At 35.8% G+C, this 27,167-nt stretch overlaps 5 protein-coding genes across 8 annotated transcripts; 2 read left to right on the forward strand and 3 right to left on the reverse strand.

Moving 5' to 3' along the window:
• Window positions 1–3,852: 3,852 nt before the first annotated feature.
• LOC109161720 lies at window positions 3,853–7,984 on the reverse strand. Of its 2 annotated transcripts, none has more exons than XM_019310208.1 (5): window positions 7,459–7,984; window positions 5,881–5,993; window positions 5,407–5,781; window positions 4,608–5,292; window positions 3,853–4,294 (listed from the first exon to the last, which is right to left on the reverse strand). In XM_019310208.1, exons 1-5 carry the CDS (start codon window positions 7,688–7,690, stop codon window positions 4,230–4,232), a joined length of 1,470 nt encoding a protein of 489 aa, XP_019165753.1. In that variant the 5' UTR covers window positions 7,691–7,984; the 3' UTR covers window positions 3,853–4,229. The 2 variants fall into 2 exon arrangements, with proteins under 2 accessions (XP_019165753.1, XP_019165754.1); XM_019310209.1 differs by lacking the exon at window positions 7,459–7,984 and adding an exon at window positions 6,343–7,433.
• Window positions 7,985–11,166: 3,182 nt separating this feature from the next.
• Window positions 11,167–13,733, forward strand: LOC109161730 (nascent polypeptide-associated complex subunit alpha-like protein 1). Its single transcript, XM_019310221.1, has 4 exons — window positions 11,167–11,336; window positions 12,317–12,395; window positions 12,739–12,866; window positions 13,256–13,733. Exons 1-4 carry the CDS (start codon window positions 11,277–11,279, stop codon window positions 13,586–13,588), a joined length of 600 nt encoding a protein of 199 aa, XP_019165766.1. The 5' UTR covers window positions 11,167–11,276; the 3' UTR covers window positions 13,589–13,733.
• Window positions 13,734–14,711: 978 nt separating this feature from the next.
• On the reverse strand, window positions 14,712–16,739 carry LOC109161726 (probable E3 ubiquitin-protein ligase RHC1A). Its single transcript, XM_019310218.1, has 2 exons — window positions 16,579–16,739; window positions 14,712–15,870 (listed from the first exon to the last, which is right to left on the reverse strand). Exon 2 carries the CDS (start codon window positions 15,798–15,800, stop codon window positions 14,877–14,879), a length of 924 nt encoding a protein of 307 aa, XP_019165763.1. The 5' UTR covers window positions 15,801–15,870; window positions 16,579–16,739; the 3' UTR covers window positions 14,712–14,876.
• A 3,781-nt stretch (window positions 16,740–20,520) lies between these two features.
• Window positions 20,521–23,373, forward strand: LOC109161723 (3-oxoacyl-[acyl-carrier-protein] synthase III, chloroplastic-like). Of its 3 annotated transcripts, none has more exons than XM_019310214.1 (9): window positions 20,521–20,699; window positions 20,778–20,854; window positions 20,991–21,139; window positions 21,274–21,410; window positions 21,587–21,692; window positions 21,911–22,029; window positions 22,507–22,571; window positions 22,635–22,860; window positions 23,006–23,373. In XM_019310214.1, exons 1-9 carry the CDS (start codon window positions 20,679–20,681, stop codon window positions 23,225–23,227), a joined length of 1,122 nt encoding a protein of 373 aa, XP_019165759.1. In that variant the 5' UTR covers window positions 20,521–20,678; the 3' UTR covers window positions 23,228–23,373. The 3 variants fall into 3 exon arrangements, with proteins under 3 accessions (XP_019165759.1, XP_019165760.1, XP_019165758.1); XM_019310215.1 differs by having other exon boundaries at window positions 20,521–20,622; window positions 20,715–20,854; XM_019310213.1 differs by having other exon boundaries at window positions 20,521–20,854.
• A 54-nt stretch (window positions 23,374–23,427) lies between these two features.
• On the reverse strand, window positions 23,428–27,094 carry LOC109161725 (putative methyltransferase At1g22800). Its single transcript, XM_019310217.1, has 11 exons — window positions 26,905–27,094; window positions 26,746–26,826; window positions 26,491–26,569; window positions 25,815–25,956; window positions 25,622–25,691; window positions 25,355–25,419; window positions 25,179–25,257; window positions 24,824–24,911; window positions 24,071–24,135; window positions 23,855–23,944; window positions 23,428–23,713 (listed from the first exon to the last, which is right to left on the reverse strand). Exons 1-11 carry the CDS (start codon window positions 27,028–27,030, stop codon window positions 23,594–23,596), a joined length of 1,005 nt encoding a protein of 334 aa, XP_019165762.1. The 5' UTR covers window positions 27,031–27,094; the 3' UTR covers window positions 23,428–23,593.
• Window positions 27,095–27,167: the final 73 nt, after the last annotated feature.

Raw genomic sequence — 27,167 nt, forward strand, 5'->3', positions numbered from 1 at the left:
TTCCCATTCGTACAATAATTTTGCGTTAAAATTCTATTCTAATATTAAAAAAGAGTGTAATACAATCTATATCTATACTATGTATAAAAACAAAATCCTGAAATTTTAACCTCCCGCCCAATTCCTAATAAATCTCTCTTCTTAATAAAATCTACTGATTTCTACTTTCTCATTCGTTCAATAATTCTGCGTTTAAATTCTATTCTAATATTATAAAATAGTGTAATACAATCTATACTATATATAAAAACAAAATCCTGAAATTTTAACTTCCCGCACAATTCCTAATAAATCTCTCTTCCTAATAAAATATATTGATTTCTACTTTCCCATTCGTACAATAATTCTGCGTTAAAATTCTATTCTAATATTATAAAATAGTGTAATACAATCTATACTTCTATACTATATATAAAAACAAAATCCTGAAATTTTAACTTTCCGCCCAATTCCTAATAAATCTTTCTTCCTAATAAAATATATTGATTTCTACTGTCCCATTCGTACAATAATTCTGCTTTAAAATTCTATTCTAATATTATAAAATAGTGTAATACAATCTATACTATCTATACTATGTATAAAAACAAAATCCTGAAATTTTAACTTCCCGCCCAATTCCTAATAAATCTCTCTTCCTAATAAAATATATTGATTTCTACAATAATTCTGGGTTAAAATTTTATTGTAATATTATAAAATTGTGTAATACTATTCCTATTCTTATCTATATCTATTTTATATATTAGTGTTGCAAAAATCGTGTCGCTGGCCGCGGCGAGGAAGGCCGGAATTGGCATCCTCAGCGGCTGCCTCGCCGGCTGAACCGGCCTTTAATTTTTTATTTTTTATTTTTTTAAGTTGTAAATTGTCAAAAGTTCGGCAAGGCATAACTTTTGACTCCCTTGTCCGTTTTGGACAAATGTTTTTTTGAAATTGCGTATTTTTTCGAGATCTATCCACCGCAAACTGCCGTAGGCGGTTTGACCCACCAATTTTTAAAAAAAATACTTTATTAAAGAGTTTTTAAGAAAAAACTATGAGAACCTTATGTTTTATTAATGAATTTTTAAAAATTTTAATTAAACAATTGTCCCGTACATTATTTAATAATCTTTCTTTATAATTGGTCAAATTATTTAATTATGGTAAATTTAGGAATAATTAATGATGGTAATAGAAATCCTAGAAGAATATAGAATTGAACAATATTTAATTATTGTTATATTATTATTGTGACTCACGGAATACAAGAGTTAATGTCATTTTTGGTCCTAGACTTATTGGGGCATTGACACTTTTCATCCTCCATAATAAAAATTGTCACTTAGTAGGCACTGTTATTGATCGTTGGACAGTTTTGATCCTCCGTCAATGACGCCGTTTGTTGACCGTGAATGAGAAGGGTTACGTTTTTCTGTCTTTTTATGTTCTAATCCTTGTATTTCTCCATCCATTGGTCACTGCTACATCCATTTCTTCAAACTGAGGTTATCCGCTTCAGTCCTTTCTAACATTAAGAAACCATCTTCACCCAACTAACAATCACAAATTTTACATTTGACATCAATCTCAAGATAATGGAAACAAGTGCAGTTGTAATAGAAAGGGCGTTAGTCCATGCCTGTGGAAATTTTGTCAAGCATACAACATAACTAGCAAAGTCAGGAATATCACCCAACCTCTCCCTTAACCTTTCTGCATCAACTATAATAGGTATGTCCCTACTCTTTGCCTCCTACACTACAATCAAAGCAGTCCCATGCAGTCTTCCATCTAAGTAGACAATATTTACTCCAAGCGCTGAAGACAATTTTGATTTGGGTATGTAGACCCTCAGATATCATGGGCGGATATCCTGGAGTGAAAATGCACATGCGAGTTTTTTTTTTTTTTTTTTTTTTTTGGTTATCAACAATGACATATGTGAATGGTGAGTTTCCTCCTTTGGACACCGCCATAAAAGATGTATCAACACCATCCCTTTCAAGCTCATCAAGTATTCATTCGCCATGCGAGTCATCAGCAACATTAGATATGATCCTTGGATTAAGACCAAGACAAATTTTATCATCCGGATTTTATCAACGCATTGCTAGTGTTACCACCTCCTTGAACCTCAAAGCTGGTGCTCCGAATTTTATCATCCGGGTTGGGGAATGAAGCTATAGCAGCCAGGAAGTCAACACCGGCCATTCCAACACCTCAGACAATGTGATTTTTGGGGAGCGGCGGATTCCACATTTTCAGCTTGAAACTTCAATGAATTTCAGGTAGAATAACAGAGTTTTTGAGGTTGTGCACCAAGTAGTTGTGGTCAGAGAGAGAGAGATGTGAAGGATGTTTGTGGTCAATATGGAAGGGAGGACTTACAGGTGCAAATTCTACATCACGCCATCTACAACTACAACTGCTATTTACCATAGGAGGGTTCGCCGACCTGCTGCCCTCTCTGCTTCGCTGGAACCAAAAACCACCGGTGAAGGCCCCAACCTCGCCGGATCTGTTGCTGCACCGCCAGATCTGCCTTACAGGTCCGTCGCCGGAAGGAGTTACTGCCTCGTATGCTCGCCGCCGTACCCACAACTCGCCGGAGAAGAACCTCGCTGCTACTCACTACCGACGGTTACTACTTAGCTGCCAAGTCTCGCCATCTCACCTCACAGGAGTCACAGCAGCGCTGGTCTAAACAAGATTAGAAGAATAAGACATAAAAAGACAGAAAAGCCCTTCTAATTCATGGTCAACAAACGACTTCATTGACGGAAGATCAAAACTGTCCAACGACCAATAACAGTGTCTACTAAGTGACAATTTTTATTATGGAGGATGAAAAGTGTCAATGCCTCAATAAGTCTAGGACCAAAAATGACATTAACTCCGGAATACAATACAAAAATATTTAATTATGGTTATATTATTATTGTGCCCCACGACCATTATATACTAATAGTACTTGAAAAGAAACTAATAATAATAATAATAATAATAATAATAATAATAATAATAATAATAATAATAATAATAATAATAATATAAGTGGTAATAATAATAATATCTAAAAGTAATTAAGTGTTAATAATAATAGTAAGAATATTAACGTAAGAGTTGTAACATAGAATAAATTGTAATAATTAATAACTATAGTCTAGGATTAAATTTGGAATTGTCAGGAAAGATAAACGACCTCTGGTGAAATTAACTCTTAAATAATTATATATCGATTTAAATATTCTTAATATATTACAACAATTCCATTCCGTGCATCGCACGGGTGAAAATACTAGTTATATATACAAACAAAATCATCAACTTTAATTTCCCGCCTAATTTCTAAAAATTTTATTCTGATATTGTAAAATAGTGTAATACAATTCCTAATAAAATAATTTAATATAATATATTATTTTCTATCTTTCTATCCGTATTACAATTTTACATTTAAATTTTTATTCTAATATTAATTCTCTATTAAATTTACTAAATTTCAAACTCCCATTAAAACCCTGACTTAATTATTAAGATTTAAATAAAAAAAATACTTTAAAAATGCCTGTTTACTGATAACCCTGACTTAATTATCCCTTCATCCTTGGCGTTGGTTTGTTGCCTGTTTAGTAATCTATGTTACAAACGAACATAAGCCACTCTCTTGAGGAGCATAAGCCATCCTTTAAGCATCTTCATCCACACCACCATTCCGTGCAACATTTGAGGAGTATCAACTTGATGCCTTACACTCTACCCTCAATGTCTCAAATGAGGACAATTACACTTGGATTGCACAAATGATATATGAGTATATGATATAGCGTTCAATCTGAATGAACACTGAACAAAAGCTAACCACTGGACATGGAAGGTCAATGATGGAAACAAAAAGGGCATAGTTTTATACATTTGCTAGTTTCATTTCATTCCCTCCTTACATCTTACGTAGAAGACAGATCATACATAACAATTAACAATGCATGTCATGTCAGGCCCGTCACCTCTGTGACTTTGACCTGAAAATCCATCTACCACCTTAAGTTTTATCACATATTTACACGCACAAAATACATATATATATATATGGTATCTACTCAAAAGTGAGCTGAGGGGCATGCCGCATCATCGCTCTCACATTGCCTTCAAATTTCCTCCATTGTGTTGTACTGAACTCCTTCCCCGAATATAGGAGGTGAATTTGTTGGAAAAAAAAAAATTTTTTGCTTCTCTTTCCGCTGCTATAGATGTAGTGCAAGTAGAAATGGAGGAAGAGCCCATAAATTTGAATAAAGAACTGTGGATGCTGCAAGAAGAAGAAGCGCATCAGCTTAACAATCACACGGAGAAATGAAAGAAAACAGAATAAAATAGAATTTTGTTATACTGCCTGTAAGGCCAGAGACTTTTTTTTTTTTGGTCAGACCATAAGGTGTCCTGAGCTGGCTTTAATTGTAGGAGGCACCTTTAAGCCCGTACCATACTCAGACTAATCCATATTCGCACCGGGCCAGTCCAATTAAGGAGCACACTTTGGCCAAATTGGTTTTGCCATTGGTGAAAAATGAGCATTAGCTTCATGCTGCCGTCACTTTTCTGATAAAGATTACTGTACTCACCTGATGATGGGATGTGCGAAACTAAACGCAATTTGTCAGGAGGCTCTGCATCAGAATTACTTCCTGACGGGGGATGAACACGGGTATTAACTACATTTGGCAGTGGGCTCGGTGTAGGAACTTCATGTGGGCTAGGTGCTGGAGCCTCTCCATGTGGTTTCAATGAGGAAGCGGGAGCAGCATTTGGTGCATATACTGGAGGTGCCATATGATTTTGTTTATGTGTTTTACTCGGAGGCCTCCCCTTTGGGCCAAAAGGACAAGCGGGAGGCTTGACTTGATGAATCTTATGTAAGTGTGGAGAAGGCGCAGGGGCAGGTGCAAGCACCGGTGGTTTCTCCCCGCTCTTCCCAGTTTTCGTGGAAGGTGAAAATGCAGGAGCAAGATTAGTATGTTGGTTGTGGCTATGGTGTGGCAGAGGGGCCGGAGAAGGTGAGGGGCTGCCAGCATCGGGACCCCCAAGTAAGCGCGTCCAATTTGAAGAAAGGCTCACTTGTTTAACTCTACCAAAAACAGTGTTATTGAGGCCAAGGTTTTTGGCATGAGGACCAGTAATTGTTTGAGCCAACTGCTTCATTCTAGACCTTGAAGGCTTAATCCCAACTGCTAAAAGAACTTGAGACCGAACAATGGTGGGAGGATCAATAGTTGAACCCCTTAGATTTGTCAAGCTGATATACAAGTTCTGCACGAATTAAAGAAACAAATAAAACTGTAATTATCATGCCATTTATACCATATAAAGCTGATATTTTTTGGTGCATCTTATGGGGGATGAAAACAAATCATATTGACAGACCTCATATGCAGCAAGATGCAAGCCCGAAGTGAGCTGCCCCCGTAGCTCATCAAAATTATCTTGTATTTCCTTAATGGAAAAGTTCAAGGTGAAGTTGAAATGGAACTGCTGATTTTGCATGAGGAATGCACTCTGCGTCGGGCTCACAGTAATCCCTCCTTTGAACTTCAGCACATCAAAAGATAACGGATCCCCAAACAAAGATGCAGTAGTCAAGCGCAGATTTGATTGATGAACAAGTATAGATTCAAAATTGGCCCTGACTAAACTCTGAGCTGTCGGAGAGACCCTCATAGTTTTGACATCAGAATCAACAGCAAAGATAACTGTTGTTGTGTTCAATCCGGGTGAAGTTTCAAAAGATATTATATCGACCTGTTATAAGAAACCCCCGAGATGAGAATTGGAAGAAATAGCCAAAACTGACAAGTACAAAAAGGAAAAACAAAAGAAGGGTTGCAGGGAATACTATACTTTTGTCTGAGCAACATTTATTTCATCAAAGATATCATCTTCAAGTTGCAAGATATAATCTTCCAAGAACCAGTCTGGTTTATCGAGCATGAACCTAGCTACTATGTCATAACCTGGAAAATAGTACAATACAAAAACAAATTACTACACAAAAATGAAAAAGCAAATACCTTCCAAATTTGAAGAAAGGCAGATGAAATTCAGGTCACAGTGGGAATAAACTTCATGAAAGAAAACACCATTAACGGTCATAAATTCGTATCCAATCTCATTAGCAATCTACAGATAATTATCACTTTGTTTGACATGTTTTTTTAAAAGAAAGGTGAAGCAATAAGAACATTAACTACTTACATCCAACATCATCAGGAAGTCATTTATCATTATACCTTAACATCACCAGAGCGGAGAACTATGCATTAAGGTTACAGGGCTCCATACCACATTATTTGTCTCACTTACCTTCTTTCATGAGTCTGACTTGTCACTTGTGCTCTAAGGATGTCTTCATGAGGAAGACTGAGCGGGATTGAAATATTACATTACTTTTTTCTGAAAGGAGTGGGTTAAATATTGATTTTCACCATATCACCACAACCAAGAATTCTTGGAGAAGAGTACCACGATCATTTAGTCATGCAGATATCAAGAACTGCTAACATGATAAAATTATTAAAAAAAAATGATATACCTTATTGCTTGCACTAGTTAGTTAAATCCAGCTTTATTATTGGCATTCAAAACCTGTGGGAGTGAGCATACACCACTCGGGGAACCTAAAGAGTGCCCGGTTATGCACTGCTAATAAATCCACCAGTGAAGGCAGAAGAAGTTCTTGTAATATCAAGTATTAAAAAACAGATAAACTATCCCTAGCTGATTATTGAGTGTCAAATGAAACTTAGAAGCCAATTAAGCAAAGGGTCAAAATGAAATTTCGCAAGACAGAAACTGCGAAAATGTTTCAAATTTGCGTGATCTATCCTATTTATGTTTAAACTTCCACTCACAAGATTTAATGGCAATGCAGAAAAATTAATGTAAAAAAAGCTTTAATCCTACATTCACATGTCAATTTCAAATTTCAAGTTGGCCAATTTTCACTTTTGGGAAATCAACTGAAATCATACCCTGTTACAATATTACCCTCAAATATAGCTAAAGGGGGGAAGAAACTGAGCAAAACCATTATAAAAACTATCCTAGTCAATTCCATTTCTTGAAGCCCAGCAAAATGCAATCCACATCTAAATTCGTTACAATTTGGAAATAAACTGCTAAAACACCGACAAGGTTTATCACTTCAAAACCAGTAAAATTGACCTAATTTATCCCACTAAAACAAACTCAAAATTCAAAATGCTCTGCTTAACCCAGAAAAGATCAAGAATCCAACAGCAAAAATGATCACTCAAAATAGCAAGTAAATTAAATGAATAACTTAGCTCGCATTTGTAATTTAAATAAATACCCACTTACCAAAATGAAACCATTTTAAAAAAATAAAGGAGATCTGTCGGTATAGCGTGAAGTTCTGGAATTGATAGACCAAAAAATGGAGAGAAAAAAAGTGGGTACCTCCAAATCTGGAATCGGGATCCGGAGGCTCAGGATTTGGAGAGTGGAAGAATGGGAGCAAGAAGAGGGCAGAGAGAAAGACGGCCAGAGCAAGCAGAAGAGCAAACACACATCTGAAGCTCACCCACAGCCTGAATCTGCTGCAGCATCTATTGTTGGCTGCATTCGACCCCGTGCCCTGCTGACCCACTGCTGCTGTCGGCAATGACTGCTCTTCATCTACCTTCCCCATTGGGAGGAACAGTTGTAATGGTAATAGCAGCAATGCGGGTTTTTGTTAGTCTCCATAGCTGTTGTGGTTTGGTGAGAGAGTCTCCATCCCCATGCCTATCTTCTCGACCCTTCCTTCTCTTTCCCTTTTGCCCTTTTGTGTGTTGGGAGAGAGAGGGGAAAAAAGGCTTTTCTTGGTGAGAAACTAAGAATAACAGTCGTTGTTGGGTTAGAAATGAAGTTGGAACTAAGAATGGTAGAACTGTAGAAGTAACTCTACTGCTGCTAAGTGCTAATCTTTAGACATAAACTTCAAACTTGTATCTTTTGTTTTTCTCAATTGTCATGAAACACACGCCTTGATTTGCCTCTTATAACTGACAATTGTTTAATGTTTGATATAGACCTCCCAATTTTGAGTGGGTTAAACGGATCACATTTTCAATTTTCCTATACTAAATTAAGTTTTTTTTAATTATCCCATCCACCTTTATTTTCAATTTTGATATTCACATTTATTTTTGATGAGTGACTCTCACTATTGAAATTAAAAACTCCCTAAATAAAAAAATATTTCTATGGTGAGCTTAAGTGATATCTTTCCCACTATCAAGAACTTGCTTATAAAGAGAGTAGAGATTGATCCTACTTGTGTCATGTGTGGTCTTACTCACGAGTATACTATGCATTCTTTAGTGTTGTGTGATTTTGCAAGCTCCATCTGTGGCGTGAATCCCACCTTTCAATCCCTAATATTATGACAAATATTTTTCATTCTTGGTTTGATGAAGTTATGAATATTCTAGACACTAATGAACTCATGTTTGCTGCTATTCTATATTATATTTGGAGAGCAAGAAATTGTGCGATTTGGGATACTTACCTTTCGACGCCGAAGAAGTTTGTGGCGATTGCCACTGCCGCCATGCACACTTGGCGTCGGGTGCATCCGGGCAGCGGCCACCAGCCAACCACTGTCGGACCAGCCGAGACTGTTGCAACCCACTCTGCCGATCCGGATCATGCAGTTGCACTATCGTCACGCACATGCCGCTTCGACGCCGAATATCACCCTTCGACAAGCAAAGCCTCGGTTGGGGTGGTGATTCTCGACGAGAATGGGGGTTTTCTTGCCGCCTTCAATGCCAATCTCCAGGATTGTTTCTCTCCGTTAATGGCCGAGGCTTTCGCATGCAAGGAAGTCTTGTCTTAGCTGAGGGATCGCGGAAAACGGTCTATAGAGCTTCTCACGGGTTGCCTAACTCTTCAGCATTATCTGTCTTCCACAAGTGTTCCAATTCGTTCATACGCCGGCTATGCCATTGACAGTTGCAGATCTCTTATTTCTTATTTCAATTATTGTCTAGTCAAGTTTATTCCTAGATTGGATAATTTACTAGCTCACACTTTAGCTTCTATAGCATTTGGTCAGTCTACTGCTATGTATTGGGATGATATCCCTCCTGACTCTATTTTAGCTTATCTCTAATATATACCGACTTAGTTGCTTTAAAAAAAATCAAATTTTAAAAATTGAGTTTCATTGTTTCCAAAAGGTTGAATCCCCAACTTCAAGGGCACCATGTTCCGGCCTGACAGAGCATTTGGAATGATATAAATCATGGTAATTCAACTGAATACAGAGGTTAGACATTTGCTTATTGTGCACAATAAATCCTCCTACAAATTGAGTTTCACGTCTCTCCTTAGGCAAAAAGAAAAAAAAAAAATATTTGAGTAAACTTTTTACTTTGTGGTTAGATGACATGACATTGTTGTTATCTTTTATAAAGAAGATTCAAGTTTATGTTGAATACCCCTGCTTGTAGTAGGTTACAATAAATGCAGAAAGAATCCAAAAAAAAACAAAAACAAAAAAAAAACAAAACAAAACAAAAAGAAAAAACAAACTAAATCTATTATATTCGCAGATAAATCTTGCATTATATGATGTTGCAATGCAATATTTATCTGTCTATCAAAATAGGTCCGTTTACTTTAATTTCATGTCTCAGAATTTATATACAGCATTTATGAGGCATTCTGATAAATTATAGTCAAGTCAGTTGACTGTATAATTTTATTTTATTTTTTCAAATTTAGAAAAATGGAGACAAAATTTGGTCTACTTGTGAATAATAAATGAAAGTAAAAAAAAAATAAAAAATTATTAAGATTTTGGAATTGGTTGTGAGCTATGCTTTCTGATTTATTGGTTTACCTGCAAATGAGTTAGGCTCACAATCGAAATCGAAATCGAAAAGGAGGTTTTAGTTGGTTGAGCGTCCGCCTCAAAATAAATACAAAACTTGCCCTACCTCAAAGTCTCGGAAGATTTATTAATATTTGTTTTTTTGGAACTTCACACCTTAATCAAATTAAATTTCAACTAATCAACTTATTTATATACTATTTTTCCCTAATGAGTTAAATTGTAGATTACTCCTTGAAATTGAAGCAGAGAAAAGTACGATTTGCAATTTAGAGTTATACTATGCATACTCTTAACTTGTATATCCTTGTATTTTATGATTTGGTAAACAAAAATTAATTATTTTCATCAGGTGAGTCAACATAAAAGTGTTTACATCAAGAATTTGTAAGACTGCTTATCTAAACGGTTGAAATGTAAATTATTCAAATTACCATTTTTGACAAATAATACTCAATTATGATTTACATTACATTGTGGATCTTGATTTAAAATGACATTTAGATTATGTATATATAGTTAACAGATTATTATGCGCATGTAAATAAATTAAAAGCATATAAAATGTTAACTACAAACATATAATAATATGTTAACTAGTTAAGATATTATATGTATGTAGTTTATATATTATGTGTGTATAGTTAGTATATTATGTTTCATCAATTTATTTACATGAATATAATTTATTAACGAAAAATACATAGGCCCTGTTTGGTAAAATAATCAGTCTATAAGTCAATTTTAGCTTTTTCACTACTATTAATTGTTTGATTTCGTTAAAAAATCAATAAAAATGTTTGGTTAATTAGTTTTTTGTAAATCCAAAATGCTAAAATTTAAAAAACTGTTTAATTCAATTTTTTTCAATTAACTTTTAAAAAAAAAAATTATACCAAACAGCTATCAGCTAACAACTAATTTACCAATCATATTTCTACAATTAGCTAATGTTATCAATTAGTTATACCCTCTAATTAACACAACCAGTTAAAAGCTAACAGTCATTTTACCAAATTGGCCATAATATATTTAGTACATGCATATAATTGTTGGGCCATTGTGGACTTTAGTACATGGTATAACAATTGCACATTTCTTGGTGAATACGGGATGGCCCAAATAAAGGGTATAAGAAATGCACATTTCATGGTGAGTACGGGCTGGCCCAACTAATATAATTGGGCTTGATTCGTATACTAACATTTATCGGACAAAATGGTGATTTTCTTTTCCTACTCCAACCAACAGTCCACGCGCGTCCTGGCTACGTGGTCACCGCGTATATAGATAGAGATCCAGGCCGAAGGGATTACTGTTACTAGGGTTTTAGGATCGTTGTTGTCTCCATCCTTCCAGTCTTCATCTGCGCTCTTGCCCACTCTATCTTGTAACCATGACTGCTCAATCCCAAGAAGAGCTTCTTGCCGCGCATCTCGAACAGCAGAAGATCGAGGTGAGACCTCACTCTATTGCCGCAAGCTTCTGTATTCATGTTATTGTGTGTGTCACTTAACCCTAAGAGTGAAAAAAGGTTGAATCTGGAGGTTTCCGCTACTGATTTAAGAGCAATCTGTTAATTGGGTTCGATTGTTTGGTATATTTGATGTGAATTGAATGTCATTTTAGTTTTCGTTTGATTTGTTAAAGTAATGTTTGTTTTACTGTCACTCCATCCTTAACTCAAACTCCAGACCAGATGAATCTCAATAGTAGTGAGATCTTGGATGAATTCAGAGTATAGTTGGGAAGATTGAATAAAAAGATGCAGTTGTTTATTTTGTTTGGAAAATTATGATCTTTTGGTGAAGCTATTAGGGATATTTAACTCTCTTCTTGCTGACTGGAGGTGGGTGGTGAATGATTTTAGTAAAATTTTCTCCCGTTTAGGCTTTCTCTTGAACCAAAAAAGTACTGGAAAGGATGTTAGTTTTTAAACAAGTAATGACCTTTCTTAAGTTGTAAATGGGGAGTAGAAAGAAAGAGTCAATGATTGTTGTGTGAAAATTTGGGAGGGTGTACACAAATCTGTTATAGTATCTGATATCAGATTAATGTAATTTTAGTTTAATTATTTGAGCACTTATTATAACAAGTGCAAATTTTGTGCTCCACTTTATGATTTTGCATAGCAACTCACTTGTGTAATGGATTTTTTGAGAACCAGATGTTAATATCATGTAAGTAAATAAATACAAAGGAAAACAATGCATCATAGCACTCTGGCATTGTGTGCTCAATGATCTTCTTCAAGGATCTTTCACCCTTGTAGTTGCAGTGAATGGATGACAACATTATGCATCCTTTACAGGAAAATATAGACATATCAGATCTCATGAATGACCACTAGTAACTTTGAAAGTTTAATTTTTTTTTTGACAATATAGGCCTTAGGTTTAATTTTTTAAGATTATGTACTGAACATACCTCATGCAGACTGAGGTGCCAGTTGTGGAGGATGACGATGATGAAGATGATGATGACGACGATGATGATGACAAAGATGAAGATGAAGGTAAGAGTATGATAGTTTATTGACTGTTCATATCTATTTCAGCCTGAAGTGAGAATTTCACCTTCCTCTGGGAAGATAACATACTTTTTAAATTTCTTAATATGCAGTTTGACAGCTTAGTAGTGTTTTTATATTGGTTCATGTAATTTAATGTTGATCAGTATGCTTTGTTTCAGTATATATATTCATTCTCACCATTTCTTTATTCCTTTGTAGTTTATGTATAAGATAATGTTGGATGTATAAATCATTCATTCTCACCATTTCTTTATTCCTTTGTAGCTTATGTATAAGATAATGTTGGATGTATAAATCTAAGTTAGTTGTCTTTCATGGTTGGCAGAACACGGAGATGGTACTGGTAGGTCAAAGCAGAGCAGGAGTGAGAAGAAGAGTCGTAAGGCTATGATAAAGCTAGGAATGAAGCCCATTGCTGGCGTGAGCCGTGTCACGGTCAAGAAGAGCAAGAATGTTAGTTAATTATTTACTTATTGAAATGACATATACTCCCCGTCCCATTTTACCTGTCTTACTTTCCTTTTTGGTTTGTCCCAAAATAGTGTCATATTTCTAAAATTGAACATAACTATCACTCTACATTTTTCAATTTACCCTTTTGACTTTTCAAATTTCTAGAGGTAAGTACAATTGTACTTTGTACAAACAACACATACTTTTGAGGGACAAAATTGGAAAGTTAGTAACATTTGTTATGTTGTATTAAAAACTGTGCAAAAAGCAAGTAAGACAATCAATTAGGGACGGGGGGAGTATTATTTACTTATTGAAATGACATATTATTTACTTATTGAAATGACATCTTTCTTGGTGATTAATTCTTATCTCATGTTATTTTTCAGATTCTATTTGTCATCTCAAAACCAGATGTTTTCAAGAGCCCCACATCAGACACATATGTTATATTTGGTGAGGCGAAGATTGAGGATTTGAGCTCACAATTGCAGACTCAAGCTGCTGAGCAATTCAAGGCTCCTAATCTCAGCAATGTGGTGTCAAAGCCTGAGCCATCCACCGCAGTTCAAGATGATGAGGATGTAGATGAGACCGGTGTAGAGCCCAAGGACATTGAGTTGGTTATGACCCAAGCAGGTGTTTCAAGGGCAAAGGCTGTCAAAGCTCTCAAGGCTGCTGATGGGGATATTGTTTCTGCTATTATGGAGCTTACAAATTAGAAAATCCTCTTTTAGTTCTTTTTATAACATTCTGAGTGATATTTTCTTTTTATTATATAATGTGTTTGGATCCTTGAATTTTGAACTCATGTATTTCTGCCCTTGTGTTTGATATCTATTATGGTTCTTGTCTGTTGGTAGAGATGAGTTTGAGCATGAAATTAAATGTTATGGATTATTCTGTTGTTTGTCCCTTGTTGGGATTCTTAGTCCTATTCATAGTACTCAATCAAAGAGGGGTGAATTCAATCAAGATTTTTTATAAACTTTTAACCATTTTAAAAGTTTGGTGGTATCTGATTTAGATTTTAAAAAAATTCTTTAAAAGTTGTTTTAAAAAGAATTTATTAGAACTTTTATAAATAAAATGGTAAAATGGTTGTGGGATAATGATATTTGTAATAGTTGAACATTAAAATTTTTTAAGGTTTGTTGAACATTATGTAAAATTGTGGAAGTCATTTAAAATTTATCTATCATTTAAATGTTTTCAATGTATGAGACCGATTAAAGGAGATGAAGAGTTGAAGAGCTCTTGTAGGCGTAGGCAAAGTGTACTGATCGGAAAAATTACTTCATTCACAGAACCAAAAAATAGAGCTCTAGGATTCTCATTTATTTGTTCAGTCCTTTTATTAACTTTTAAAGATGGAAGTCACATGCTTAATGAAACAGATCAGACTGTAATGCTCAGTTGATCACATGTATACATGTGCAAATGATTCGAAAGGTAAAGGATTAGACAACAATTTTTGCATGTAAAAGTCCAAAATGTGATTCTAATCTAATACTATTATTCATATTTATATTTCTTCAAACTTAAATGGAAAAATTGTGGATAAGATTGGCAGCCAAAGAGCTTGTCTCTGAAGCAATGAAGGTCCCTTTTCAATTTTCATGCCATCGAGCCTTTAAATCTTGATACACAAGTAAGAATGGGAATAGTTTGACCATATGCTTTTCCCAAGAAAGTGGCCTTTGTTCATCAAACATTGCCTTATTTGTCTTTTTGTGCTGGCACATATTTGACACCAAATAAATGTAAAAGCAATGAACAACATGAAAGGGAAAGGGGAAAGGATCAAACAAGTATGAGTTTAATTTAATTTACTGGGAATCAAGATGAAATGACAAAAAGAGAAAACACATGTATCCATTGACAGCATGGGAACAAGGAGAGTTGTCTCTACCATTAGAGACTTCGTTCGACTAAAGGTACAATATTATTATCACAACAAAGAATTGAATGCAGTATACAAGAAAGTTTGATGCTGACCAACCTTGCTAGCTATTCAAATGGCCAATTAGAGTACTCGCTATAATGACTATATTCCTGGCTGGTCTCTATGTTGGTTTCAGGCACTGCAACTGCAGTATGGCGTGCATGAGAGCGAGACGAACCAAAGGGCCACAGGAAAGACCATGGTCTCCTCCTCTCTCGCTGGTTTTCGCTAGTGCTCTCCCTCCTACTTTCCCTTCTGTCAAATCTCCTACTGTTGCTTCTATTCTGACTCCTGGAGTTCTGACTATTACTTTCGCCCAATCTCTCGGGACCCAGCTCCCGGCGACAAACTGGGCATGAATTGCGTTGTTGTAGCCATGGAATGATACAATCAGAGTGATATAAATGCTTGCAAGGCAGTTTTCTTACTTCTGTCCCCATTTCATATTTCTCTTTACAAACAGGACAGTGAAGATCAGACCGGATGTGTTTCCTCGATATCTTGACTGTAGGAAGGGATTCAATTGAAGATCGTGAGGCCGGGGGAGGAACAGTTCGGTTGGTACTGATGATATCTTCGAAGAATTCTTCCACTCCCGGACCAATAAAATAATCGCCACCATGTTCTCTTCTGAAACCAAGAGCCTCGTTGAGAAACTCAAGAACTCCTCCATTGTCGGGTATCATTACTGGCATATCACCACTGAAGATCAGCAATGGATTCCACGAGCTATTGCGCTCAGGCTCCCTATCTGATATCCCCCTATTGCCAGAGCCACTACCTCTAACTGATCTTTGCCTCCTCAAGAAACTCGAGATAGCTTCCATGAACCTTGGCCTTTGGTTCTCGTATTCAGGGTTTGTCGTCGTTATCTCATCAAGCTCTTGCACAAACCCTCCATGGCAGTTCGGGCATGCCACGTTTTCTCTTGTAAGATATACCGGTTGTCTACAGGTATAGCACCAATGGCTGCATCTATCACTTGACATCCTTATTCCTTACTCTCCCTAGCTCAGATTTCGCTTTATCCAAGTTCCTCTCGGCCCCAGATGTATTATCCTATCGAGTTCCATCAAGATTAAAGGGAGTGGAAAGTTGAAGAACAATACAGCCAGCACAAAACATTACAATACTTGAAGCTACTAACACACATTATTCACTGTCTTGATCCATCCCAGATGGCATCTAGTTCAGTTAAAGATCATAGATTATTTTCTTTTTCAATAAATTATTCTTCCTAAAGACTATAGATAGATTTGTAGAATCATATCTAAAGCAGATGTAATAGCAATTACTAGCTGTTTTCAGTCATTCATGAATCACGGCACCAATCACACCAGAAACTCTGTACTTTTACAGATTCAAAGAAGCTAACAAATATAAAAAGAAATGGAAAGAGGATCAAGATTCAGCATTTGGAATAAACCAACAAGAAAGGTTATAAACAGAAGATTACAGTATCATCTACAGCACTTTAGGATTAATTAAATCCCGCAAACTTCAGTAGCATTTCATTTCACAAAAATGCATCAACCCATCACCCAAAGACCAAAGCTTTTTATGCCTTCATAACAAAACATCAACAAATCTGAAAGCTTAGAGGCTTGATTCACTAGTTACTTCATTATCATCGGAGTACCCATTTTGCACCAAATCTAAAGAATAACCATATACTAAGAGACCCACGAAAAAAAAGAGTAAAGAAATGAGGGAAGTACTAAAAAAAGAAGAGGTAAATGGCATATATAATATGGATAGCTATTATACCTTTAATTAAGATGCTGAAATTTCAAGAAGTAGAAGAACCCAGATTGAGAAAATGCATAGACACAAGAAGAGAGAGAGAGAGAGAGGAGATGAGTATGGAGATGTGAGAGTGGGACGCAGACAAAGGGAGTGAGAGTGTGAGTCGGCAAAAGTTATCGGGAGAGTAAGTGAGTAATAATGATGATGATACGGTTGTTTGGTGTTTATTAAGGGTCAAATAGGCCATCCAACCGCACACAATAATGCAATTAGGCCATTGAACTCAAAAAAGTAACAATTAGGTCCCTAAACTAACCCATTTCAAACAATTTGTCCAATTTACAGGTTTTCTCCTTTCTAACAGGTTACTCAATTTAAAATATATTTTAAAAATAATTTTTTTAAAAAAATTTAATCCAAATAAACTAAAATTATTTATTAAACAAAAACAAAAAAAAAAAAAAAAAAAAAAAACTTAAACTTCGTCCGCCGGAGACGAAGAACGTATCTTCGTCTCCGGCCATGGAGACAAAGGGACCTTCGTCTCCATGGCCGGAGACGAAGATCCCTTCGTCTCCATGGCCGGAGACGAAGATCCCTTCTTCGTCTCTGGCTGGAGACGAAGAGTCTCCTCGTCTCCATGGCCGGAGACGAAGAGTCTCTCGTCTCCGGCCATGGAGACGAAGAATGGATCTTCGTCTCCGGCCAGAGACGAAGAACGGATCTTCGTCTCCGGCCAGAGACGAAGAACGGATCTTCGTCTCCATGGCCGGAGACGATGATGCGTTCTTCGTTTCCGGCGGAGACGAAGTTAGTTAGTTTTTTTTTTTTTTTTTTTTTTAATAAATAATTTTAGTTTATTTTAATTAATTTTTTTTAAAAATATTTTTAAACATATTTTAAAATGGGTGACCTGTTAGAAAGGGGAAAACCTGCAAATTGAACAAATTGTTTGAAATGGGTTAGTTTAGGGACTTAATTGTTGTTTTTTTGAGTTCAATGGCCTAATTGCATTATTGTGTGCGGTTCAGTGGCCTATTTGACCCTTATTCCTTCATTTTTTAATCATAATAAGCATTGCTGTTTGCCTGTTTGGGCACTCCTATCCTATCTTTTTACTGTTTCTACGGTTCTACCCCAATTATGTGTGACTTCAATTGAATGAACATTTTAGAGGAAATTTCTATTTTTGTCCTATGGATCTTGTTAATTTCAGTCCTTGACTGTTAAAAGTGTTAATTTAGTACCTTAATTATGTAATTTTTGTTAATTTTGGTCATTCCGGCTAAATTACTGGCCAAATTTCATCGGAAAATTTTAATTGTTAAAATAATGAGCATTTTTTGATCATTTCACGTCTCTTTTCTTCTTCCCAAGCGAGCCCATCCCTTCCTCTCTCGTTTCCGTCGAATGAAATGAACTAAGATGATGAGGAAAGGAAGCTTGATGATATTAAAGATAAGGTTTACGGGGAGAAAGAAAGTCGGAAATAGGAGAGAAAGGGATGGACTCGCCGGAGAAGAATAAAAGAGGCACGAAACGATCAAAATACCCTTATTATTTTAATTATTAAAATTTTTTGGCGAAATTTGACCGGCAATTTGGTCGGAGTGACCAAAATTGACAAAAATTGCATAGTTAATGTACTAAATTAACACTTTTAAAAGTCAAGAACTAAAATTAACAAGACCCATATAGTCATATGACAAAAATTGAAATTTCCTCGAACATTTTATTATATAGAGTAATAGAATAGTCTCAAAATTTTATTCACTACTTCAATGGTAGGGTAATTGATTCTTTAAATAAAAATTGAGAAAATATATACTGACTTGTAAAGACTAATGTGTGTTTAAATACATGATCTTCTTCCAAAGGCTGAACCCCATCCCTAAGGGTCTCCCCACCCCGACAGAACATTTGGAAGGATGTAAATCATAGTGACTCAACTGAACATGAACCACAGAGGCCAAGGAGCTCCCCTCTTAGGGCCCCCACACCCCGACCCGACAGAGCATTTGGAAGGATGTAAATCATGGTGACTCAACTGAACATGAACCACAGAGGCCAAGGAGCTCCCCTCTTAGGGCCCCCTCACCCCAACCCGACAGAGCATTTGGGAGGATGTAAATCATGGTGACTCAACTGAACATGAACCACAGAGGCTAGACCGGTGCTCACTGCGCACAAGGAGCCCCCCTCACTTTGAGAGATTGCTCCCACACTGCCGCTAGTAAGACTCAATCCCTGATCATTCTTCCAAAGTTTCACCTCTATGACCAGTTGAGCTACATGATCCTATTTAGTCCTAAATTATTTGTTGGGTGATCAAATTGATCATTCTCTCACCTCAAGTAGCTATTAGAATTAACAGTGATAAATTGAAATGAATTTACATATTTATCCTTCTATCACCGTTAATTTTAACAGCTATTTGAGGGGACGGACTAAAATGACTAACAGACAAACAATTTAAAGACTAAATGGATTCACATTTTAAGTTACCTATTCTAATATAGTTGAGGGACTAAAATAGTCATTCTCTTCTTAGATGGATACGATTCCACAACATAATTTGCACAGATTATACAGGTTGGCCTGCGAGTTACACGGACCAACCTGCATAACCCACCACGACAAATTTTACTATAGACTATGGTCCATGTAGCAACATTGACCATAAAGCAAAACGATGTCATATCATTTGACAATATTGCTATGTTTTTTAGTTTCATTTTCCACGCACACTAGTTCTATTTAGTAATACTAAACTATCATTTTTTTAAAAATTACTAAACTATCATTTTAATTCTACTACAATTTCATTTGACAATATAATATAGGTTGTTGCATGCATGAGCTCTATTTTGTTTTATTTTATTGTTTCATTTCCCACACATACAGACTAGTTTAATTGTATAACGTTGAAGTATAATTTTAATTACACTTCATATTCATTTAACAATATATATGTTATTGTATGAGTTCTGTTTTTTAGTTTCATTATAGCAACATTAAAATATCATTTTAATTATATTACAGTTTCATTTGATGTTATACCTTATTAATTGCATGAACTCTGTTTTTTAGTTTCATTTGTTCACACATACTAGTTTCATTTTAATAACACTAAATTATCATTTTAACTCAACTATAGTTTCATTTAACAATCATATTAGACCATGGTCCATATAACGCCACAGTCCACTGTATAACAATTGACCCACCACCCCCACGAATTAGCCCGTTTTGACTGTTCAATTATTATTAAGGTTGATTTACTTGATCAATTTATTTGGGTGACATTTTTTCCTTTGTTTGCATACACTTGTTCAATGTTATAGCAACTTTAAACTCTAGATATTATTTTCAAAACCTTCTTAATTTTTTTAAAAGTATCTATTATTATGAAACTAATTTGAATTTAGTTCAGATCTTCATTTTTTTTACTTAAAATCGGAGAAAAATGGTAAATAGTATAGGTAATTAAAACATCCTTTTTCATCTTCAATCAAATGTCATTGTTCTTCACTTGAAACTTGAATGCATATGTTTCACGTTCAAGGAAAAAGGTGTGTATCAACATATATATGTACTTTGGGATAATCGCAGATTATATATATTATAGTATTTGATGAAGTTGAATTTGAAATTAATACGCAAACGATGGAGTTTAATTAGTTTATAGGTTTAAAATTAATACGGAGTAATATAGTACATTGTGGGTTTAAACGTGAAATATAATAACATAGTACATAATCGCAGATTATATTCATGTTATTTTAAACCTGAGGCATGTTGTTCATGTTCATGGGGTATCTCCTGCCTGCATGTAACAGTAATCTCAAACATACGTACACGTACAATTAAACTCTTTATAAAATCAGCAATTAATTTGCCCATATGTGTGTATATATGTATATATATTTCCTAGACTTTGAGAGAACCCAACAGCCACCTACTGTCACCCAACTTCTTCCTTAGTGTCTGTCATTCATTTCTCCTTCCTTCTCCATCTGGTCTCTGCAAACAAGCTAAGGGAGGAATTTATAATTCAATCAAAGGGTTCCAATTCAACCATTGTAGTTCAATTCTCTCTTAATTGCCCAATATATATAATCATGCTCTCTCATTGCTGCAATAATACATGGTTGCAGAAGCGCGTCTTCTCCTTTCTTACGCTTCCGGTTAACCCCATCAGCCATCGCGTCGACACGCCCAATAAGATGATTTTGATGGCGTCTTCCACGCCGGCATCCGCATCTCGTCCGGCTTCGAACACAGATGCAGGGCTCAGGTTAGTTATGTTCTTGAATCTTGATTTAGTTTTAAGTCGATCATGAGATTGTGAAGAAAGAAGCATGCAATGCATGCATGTTCTTGAATTCGGAGTATCTGAATATGTAAGCTAAGTAATGTTAATGGTTTTACAGTGTTGTTAACAAAGGCTGCAAACTAGTTGGGTGTGGCTCTGCTGTGCCAAGTTTAAGAATTTCGAACGATGATCTTTCAAAAATGGTCGATACTAACGATGAGTGGATCTCAACACGGACAGGAATTCGACATAGAAGAGTTCTTTCAGGTAAATTTATTTTTATATATTTATATGCTTGCTACTTGACAATTGTTTAATGTAATACTATCATATTCTATTCTTAGTAACTGGGACTGGGTAGGTAATCTTGTAATTTTTTTATTTTTTTTTGCTTTGTTTAGGCAAAGAAAGTTTAACATCTCTAGCTGTAGAGGCTTCAAGGAAAGCTCTTGAGATGGCTGAAGTTGACCCTGAAGATGTGGATTTAATTTTGTTGTGTTCTTCCACTCCAGATGAACTTTTTGGTAATGCCCCACAGGTATATATAATTGTGTAGATTCACAATTTTAATACTGTTAAACTGTATAGGCCGGTTTCAAGTCTTATCCTGGACATTAACTACATACATACCTTCTGTTTATTTACTTTTTCTTCTAATTAATGCTATTCCCATTATCTGATTTCCCAATGTCTATATATGTCTTCAACACTCAGATACAAAATTTGTTGGGGTGCAAAAGCTATCCATTATCTTTTGATATCAGTGCTGCTTGTAGCGGGTTCATGCTGGGATTGTTTTCTGCTTCTTGCTATATAAAAGGTAGATAATTATAAAGATTGAACATCATGGGATTTTTTTCCCAGAGCTGAAGAGAGTGTAATAATGATTATGGCAATGGATGGAAACAATGATATATATGTTCCGGCCTATACTAGAAAAACAAATCTTTGAGAATGTTCATATATTGTTTCCTTACATACTTGTTAATGCCCTTGAACTGATAATATGTTCATTAATTACTACTGTACAAAACACAGCTGGTGGCTTTAAGAATGTTCTTGTAATTGGGGCTGATGCTATTTCCCGGTTTGTTGATTGGTCTGATAGAGGATCCTGTATTCTCTTTGGTGATGCTGCAGGTGCTGTACTGATTCAGGTATTTCCAACATTCAAATCATGTTATTAGATAGATATAAATATACTAACATTAACTTTAATGGAACTTAATGTATAAGGAACCTAATCTTATAGTAGCGGAAGCTTTAGAACGATCTGAATATCTCTTGCCATAGTTGATATCACCATTGGAATTTGGAATAGTAGACCTGCACAAAAACGTTAGTGGTTTTGTCTACCCTTGGCTTCTTTCCTGAATACTAGATGATGTAGTGTGTTATGACAATAGGAGCTGTGGGAGGACCGTAAAGCTAACGTTTACTAAGCTAAACTGAATAATTAATATACTCCGATTCGTATTATATTATAAAATACAAGGAAAAATTCTTACAAATAATCCACCATGTTCAAAATCCAGGCAGGTTATGACATTGATTACTTTATTCTTTAAATTGTTCTAGGGAGGGACTCATGTTGAATCACATAACTCATGAGTCTGCATTTTTACTTTTTACAGGAGTGTGATATAAGTGAAGATTTTTTGTTTAGTTTTGACTTCCATAGTAATGGTGAAGGTTTAAGGTAAATGACGATAGTTTAAACTTTTAATTGAGATGGAACGTAATGTGAAGGTGGGTGTTGCAGGCACTTATGTTCTCCTCTAAAAGAGGATGGACCAAACCATTCTCCAACCACAAATGGTTCACTCAATGGTTTTCCACACAAAGGCGGCTTCTCTTATTCCTGCCTGCAAATGAATGGTAAGGAGGTTTTCAAGTTTGCAGTTGGCGTCGTGCCTCAATCCATCAAAGCTGCCTTGGGGAAGACAGGTCTTGCTCTCTCTGACATTGATTGGTTACTTCTTCATCAGGTTCAAGTTCTGTTCAGTTTTCTTCAACTATTTTCAGTAGCTTTGGCTATCATTCATGAACTGAACATATCATCATCATCTATCATATTTACAAACTGAGGATTTCTGGTATAATAAGGTTTGTTGATAATGTTGGAATGTGAAGGCAAATCAAAGGATTATTGATGCAGTGGCGGCGCGTATGGAGTTCCCGGCAGACAGAGTCATATCAAACTTGGTGAACTATGGAAATACCAGTGCTGCTTCTATTCCATTGGCATTGGATGAGGCTGTTCGAGCTGGGAAGATACAGGCCGGCGAGACAATTGCTGCTGCTGGGTTCGGAGCCGGTCTAACCTGGGGTTCTGCAATTATCCGGTGGCGCTGACCCATTCTCCGGCCAACCGGCTGGCCACCAGTGCTTGCTTGGTTGTCTGTCAGTGTAGATTAAGGGAGAAAAGATTGTTGTATTCAAATAATGTCTTTTCAATCCTTAGCTTGTACATGAGCGTATTGTTTGCCAGAATCAATAAATTCCTGTTGATCACCCGTAACTGTTACACAGACTTGTAAACAACCAAAATGAAATATTATTTATGAAAATGCATTAGGTCAAGTGAAAAAGGGTTTGTGTTGTTCACGGGATACAGAAATTAGTAAATAAATACTATGATTTATTTGTGCACCTATCAAAATCTGCGGAGGTCCACAGATCAGAATACATTTATACAACACATGTGGATGGTTCAACACTTCAGGTATTACTATTGCCACCAAACTGCTTCTGAATGTCCTGAAAGGATACTGTGGCAGAGCCTCTACACTTGGCCTTCTGTTGAGAAGGATGCTCCCTCCACCCAGTCATGTATATGACCTTTAAAAAAAGATCAATCAAATTTGGGGATTCCAAAAACATCGTATGGATTCCACAATTCCAGTGCATTGGCAATAAGCCAATAACTACAAAAAAAGATCGGTCAATTTTACAAAAAATTGAAATGGCCATTATAGTAACCTGGAATGTTGCTGGAATGGTGCCATCATCTGCAGCAAACATCGATTCGTAAATGGCTGCTGTAGCAATAGCTGTGTCCCTCTTCAAGATCTATAACCCAAATGGAAGTTTGAAAGCATTAAATGCAGACAGCATAAAAATGGGATCTTTTTATCACATTTTTCAATTTTTTTTTTCTTGGGATGAGGAGGGAGGTTGATTGGGTTGAAAACATACATTGCTTCTTTGTAAGAGGGCATTAGTTTCACCCATAGCACGAAGATGCTCTATCAGCTCCAAAGCTACCTCAGCATAGAGATGGGAAGATGCATTCAGTACAATAAATGTAATAGGAGAAAAAAGATGAATTAGACATGATCAGGAATCACCTATACGAATAGTAAAATTACGTTCCACTTTGCTTGAAGATTTTTCATGGACTAGGGCAATTGTAATCAATATGCAATTTCAGGTTCACTATAAATTCCACAGTTGCTGTCAAATTTACGATTGAACTAGGGCATTTATAAGCTGTAAGCAACTTCACATCACACATTCATTCACTCTTTGTGCTTTTACATGTTTTTTCGAATTGTGTATAAAATTTTTAAACAAAACAAACTCCTGAGTTCTGCAGATTGCGTAAGCCAATGAGAGTACAAAAAGAGAGGAATTCCTTATGCTCAAAAACAAAGTTAACTTGCAGCGGTGCACACCACAAGGGTCCAATATCAGTTATTCACAATTGTCATTTCAATGGACAGCCTATATGTTAATTGATTTAATGACTAACAAGATGACACGCTTTCTCAATAATAATTGGAAATCTTTACAAAAGGAATAAGAAGATAGATGACAAGGAGAAACAAACAAATTTTCAAATCACTGTGTTTGCAAACATTAACTCATGTTTGTCGTAACATAATCGTCCTACTCATTAACATGAATTTAAGTTCAAAAATAAAACCAACAGCAAGATCAGTGACTCACCACTCTTATATCTGACAACATATTCATCAACATCTACACCAGGAAGAGTGAAGCCTGCCCTGGTCAAAAGGTTTCCAGCATCCCGCACCTATACAAACAATTCGCGAGACATGGAAAATAATAGATCTTATTTTCCCGAAGAAAAAGTTGACAATGTGTTACTATTGGAATATCATTGAAGTAGCAATAGCACCTGACCACTACCTGGATCTATACTAGGACAAAATATGGCACACAGTGTTTATTGATAATAATCAATAAAAAGGATTGGAATTCAAGATTAATAATCTCTCATATATCAACCAAAAAACTGGAATGGAATGCCAAAGAGGAGTCAACAAATAGAGAAAAATACATGTGCCAAAGGTGACATCCGTGGACTAATGCCTCCTTCACGTTCCATTTGAGCTACAGTACATGCTATTCTCAGTTCCCTACATATATATGGAGCGAGAGAAAAAGAATGTCAAATGATTTAGAAACAGCATACTTTTGTTAAAAAGTTAAATTGACTTAAACAACATAAACAACTTTAATGTTTCTCCACCAAGAATTGCTGCCAAGAATAGACCATCGGGCTTCAGTGCTAATCTACACTGCCATAGATGCAAAAAAAAAAAACATGAAAATATAAATGCCTGATAATTTCCAATGCAGAACTTTTGTAAGCAACCTACCGATAAAGTTGATAAAAGTTGAAAACAAGACTCTAGGTAAAAGAAAGAATATCAACATAAAAGTGAACTGCAATCCGCTTTTAGAAAAGCAAATAAATATAGAAAATCAATAAGCTCATACCTGGATCATAGCTCCAGGAAGATCATTTGTCCAATGTAGTCCCAAGCTACTAATGACGAGATCCAAGGAACTTTTACCTCCAAAATATAAAGACAATGAATAATCACTTCCAATAACACACATTCAGGTGCACAAATTCAGGTGAAGTGTCATAGCAAAGATTTCTTAATCCATTTTATACTTATAAACACACCTTTCTTTGATAGGCAAAAACTCTTCATCACCAACAATAAATGATGTTTCAACATTCTCATTGGGGTTATCTTGCTGAGCATCTTTACATACTTTGATCATGTCGGATGATGAATCCATCATAATTAGTTTTTCAATACCGCCTGGGAAAGAAAAAGTAGTGCACCTATTATTATACTTTGAATTTAGTAGTATGTTCAAATAAAGGCAGAAATCATTACTGAAGGATGAAGGACCAAAGGGTCACCATGAGGCAGTATTACATAGTTATCCAAATATGAAAATTATCATACAATGATATAAAACATGACTTTTTTGGAGATCAAGACTGTCTTTCTGCAGGGAAAAGAAACACCTCACATTCATCCTTGAATATGTTAATGCCGTTAGAGCATAGCCAATGATGTGAATTAATTTTCTTATATTAGTAAGTAATGAAACTTAAATGCTTCAGCCTTAGGTAGACAATAGATAATCCAAGGAACACATGTATTAGGATTTAATAACTGATACAGAGTATAAATTTGCACAGACATATTTCTCCAAAAATCCATTACATGCATAAAAATACTAATTTTATTTTCAATAGTTCCATTTTGTCAGAATCAAGATACTGTCACATATAACTAAACAGCAAGGAAAAGTATAAGAAACTCAAGTAAGATTTTATGTCTTACCACGCCCGCGTAACAAGCGCCTAACTGCTTCATGGGAGCCCCCCATACACAATGCTGTAGGAAATGCTTTTCTACAATCCTAACAAATGCAGAAGGACAAATCATTCAACATCTATAAAAGCAGAGTGATCAACCACTAACTCATAACAAGATAAATTTTGCAACACTGGTAGACTTACAATTGACAGCAGAAAATGAAACAACAATACTTAATAAAACTAAAAAAGAAGAGACACTTAGAAACTTAGCACTTACCTCCAAACGATCAAGCAAATTCTCGGAAACATTATCAAGCAAGGAATCGTTGGGGCGCATCAACCATGCCGCTCTATCACGCTGTTCAGACATGGAAAAAATCCAAAAATTCAAATTAAATGAAACATACAAATAAAATTACCGGAAATATACAGGTACCTGTTTGCGTTTAAGCTGGCGATCGAAGATTCTAAGTTTGGAGCTCTGCAATCCATCGATGTTTTCAGTGCAGTATGATCTGAGGCCCCTCCGACATAGAGCTATGGCGTTCGCGCCTCTCCTCATTTCCGGTGACAGTTCGCTGTTCAGAAGCACTACACTGTGCTGGAGATTTTCCCGAGTTTGATCTTCTGGCCCATTGATAGGAGCCGAGGCCCAAGTTTCATTTGGGTTTCTTCACAACAAGAAGCTAAGCCCATAAA

Source organism: Ipomoea nil, unplaced genomic scaffold (assembly GCF_001879475.1).
Source record: "Ipomoea nil cultivar Tokyo-kokei standard unplaced genomic scaffold, Asagao_1.1 scaffold2926, whole genome shotgun sequence".
Taxonomy (NCBI): domain Eukaryota; kingdom Viridiplantae; phylum Streptophyta; class Magnoliopsida; order Solanales; family Convolvulaceae; genus Ipomoea; species Ipomoea nil.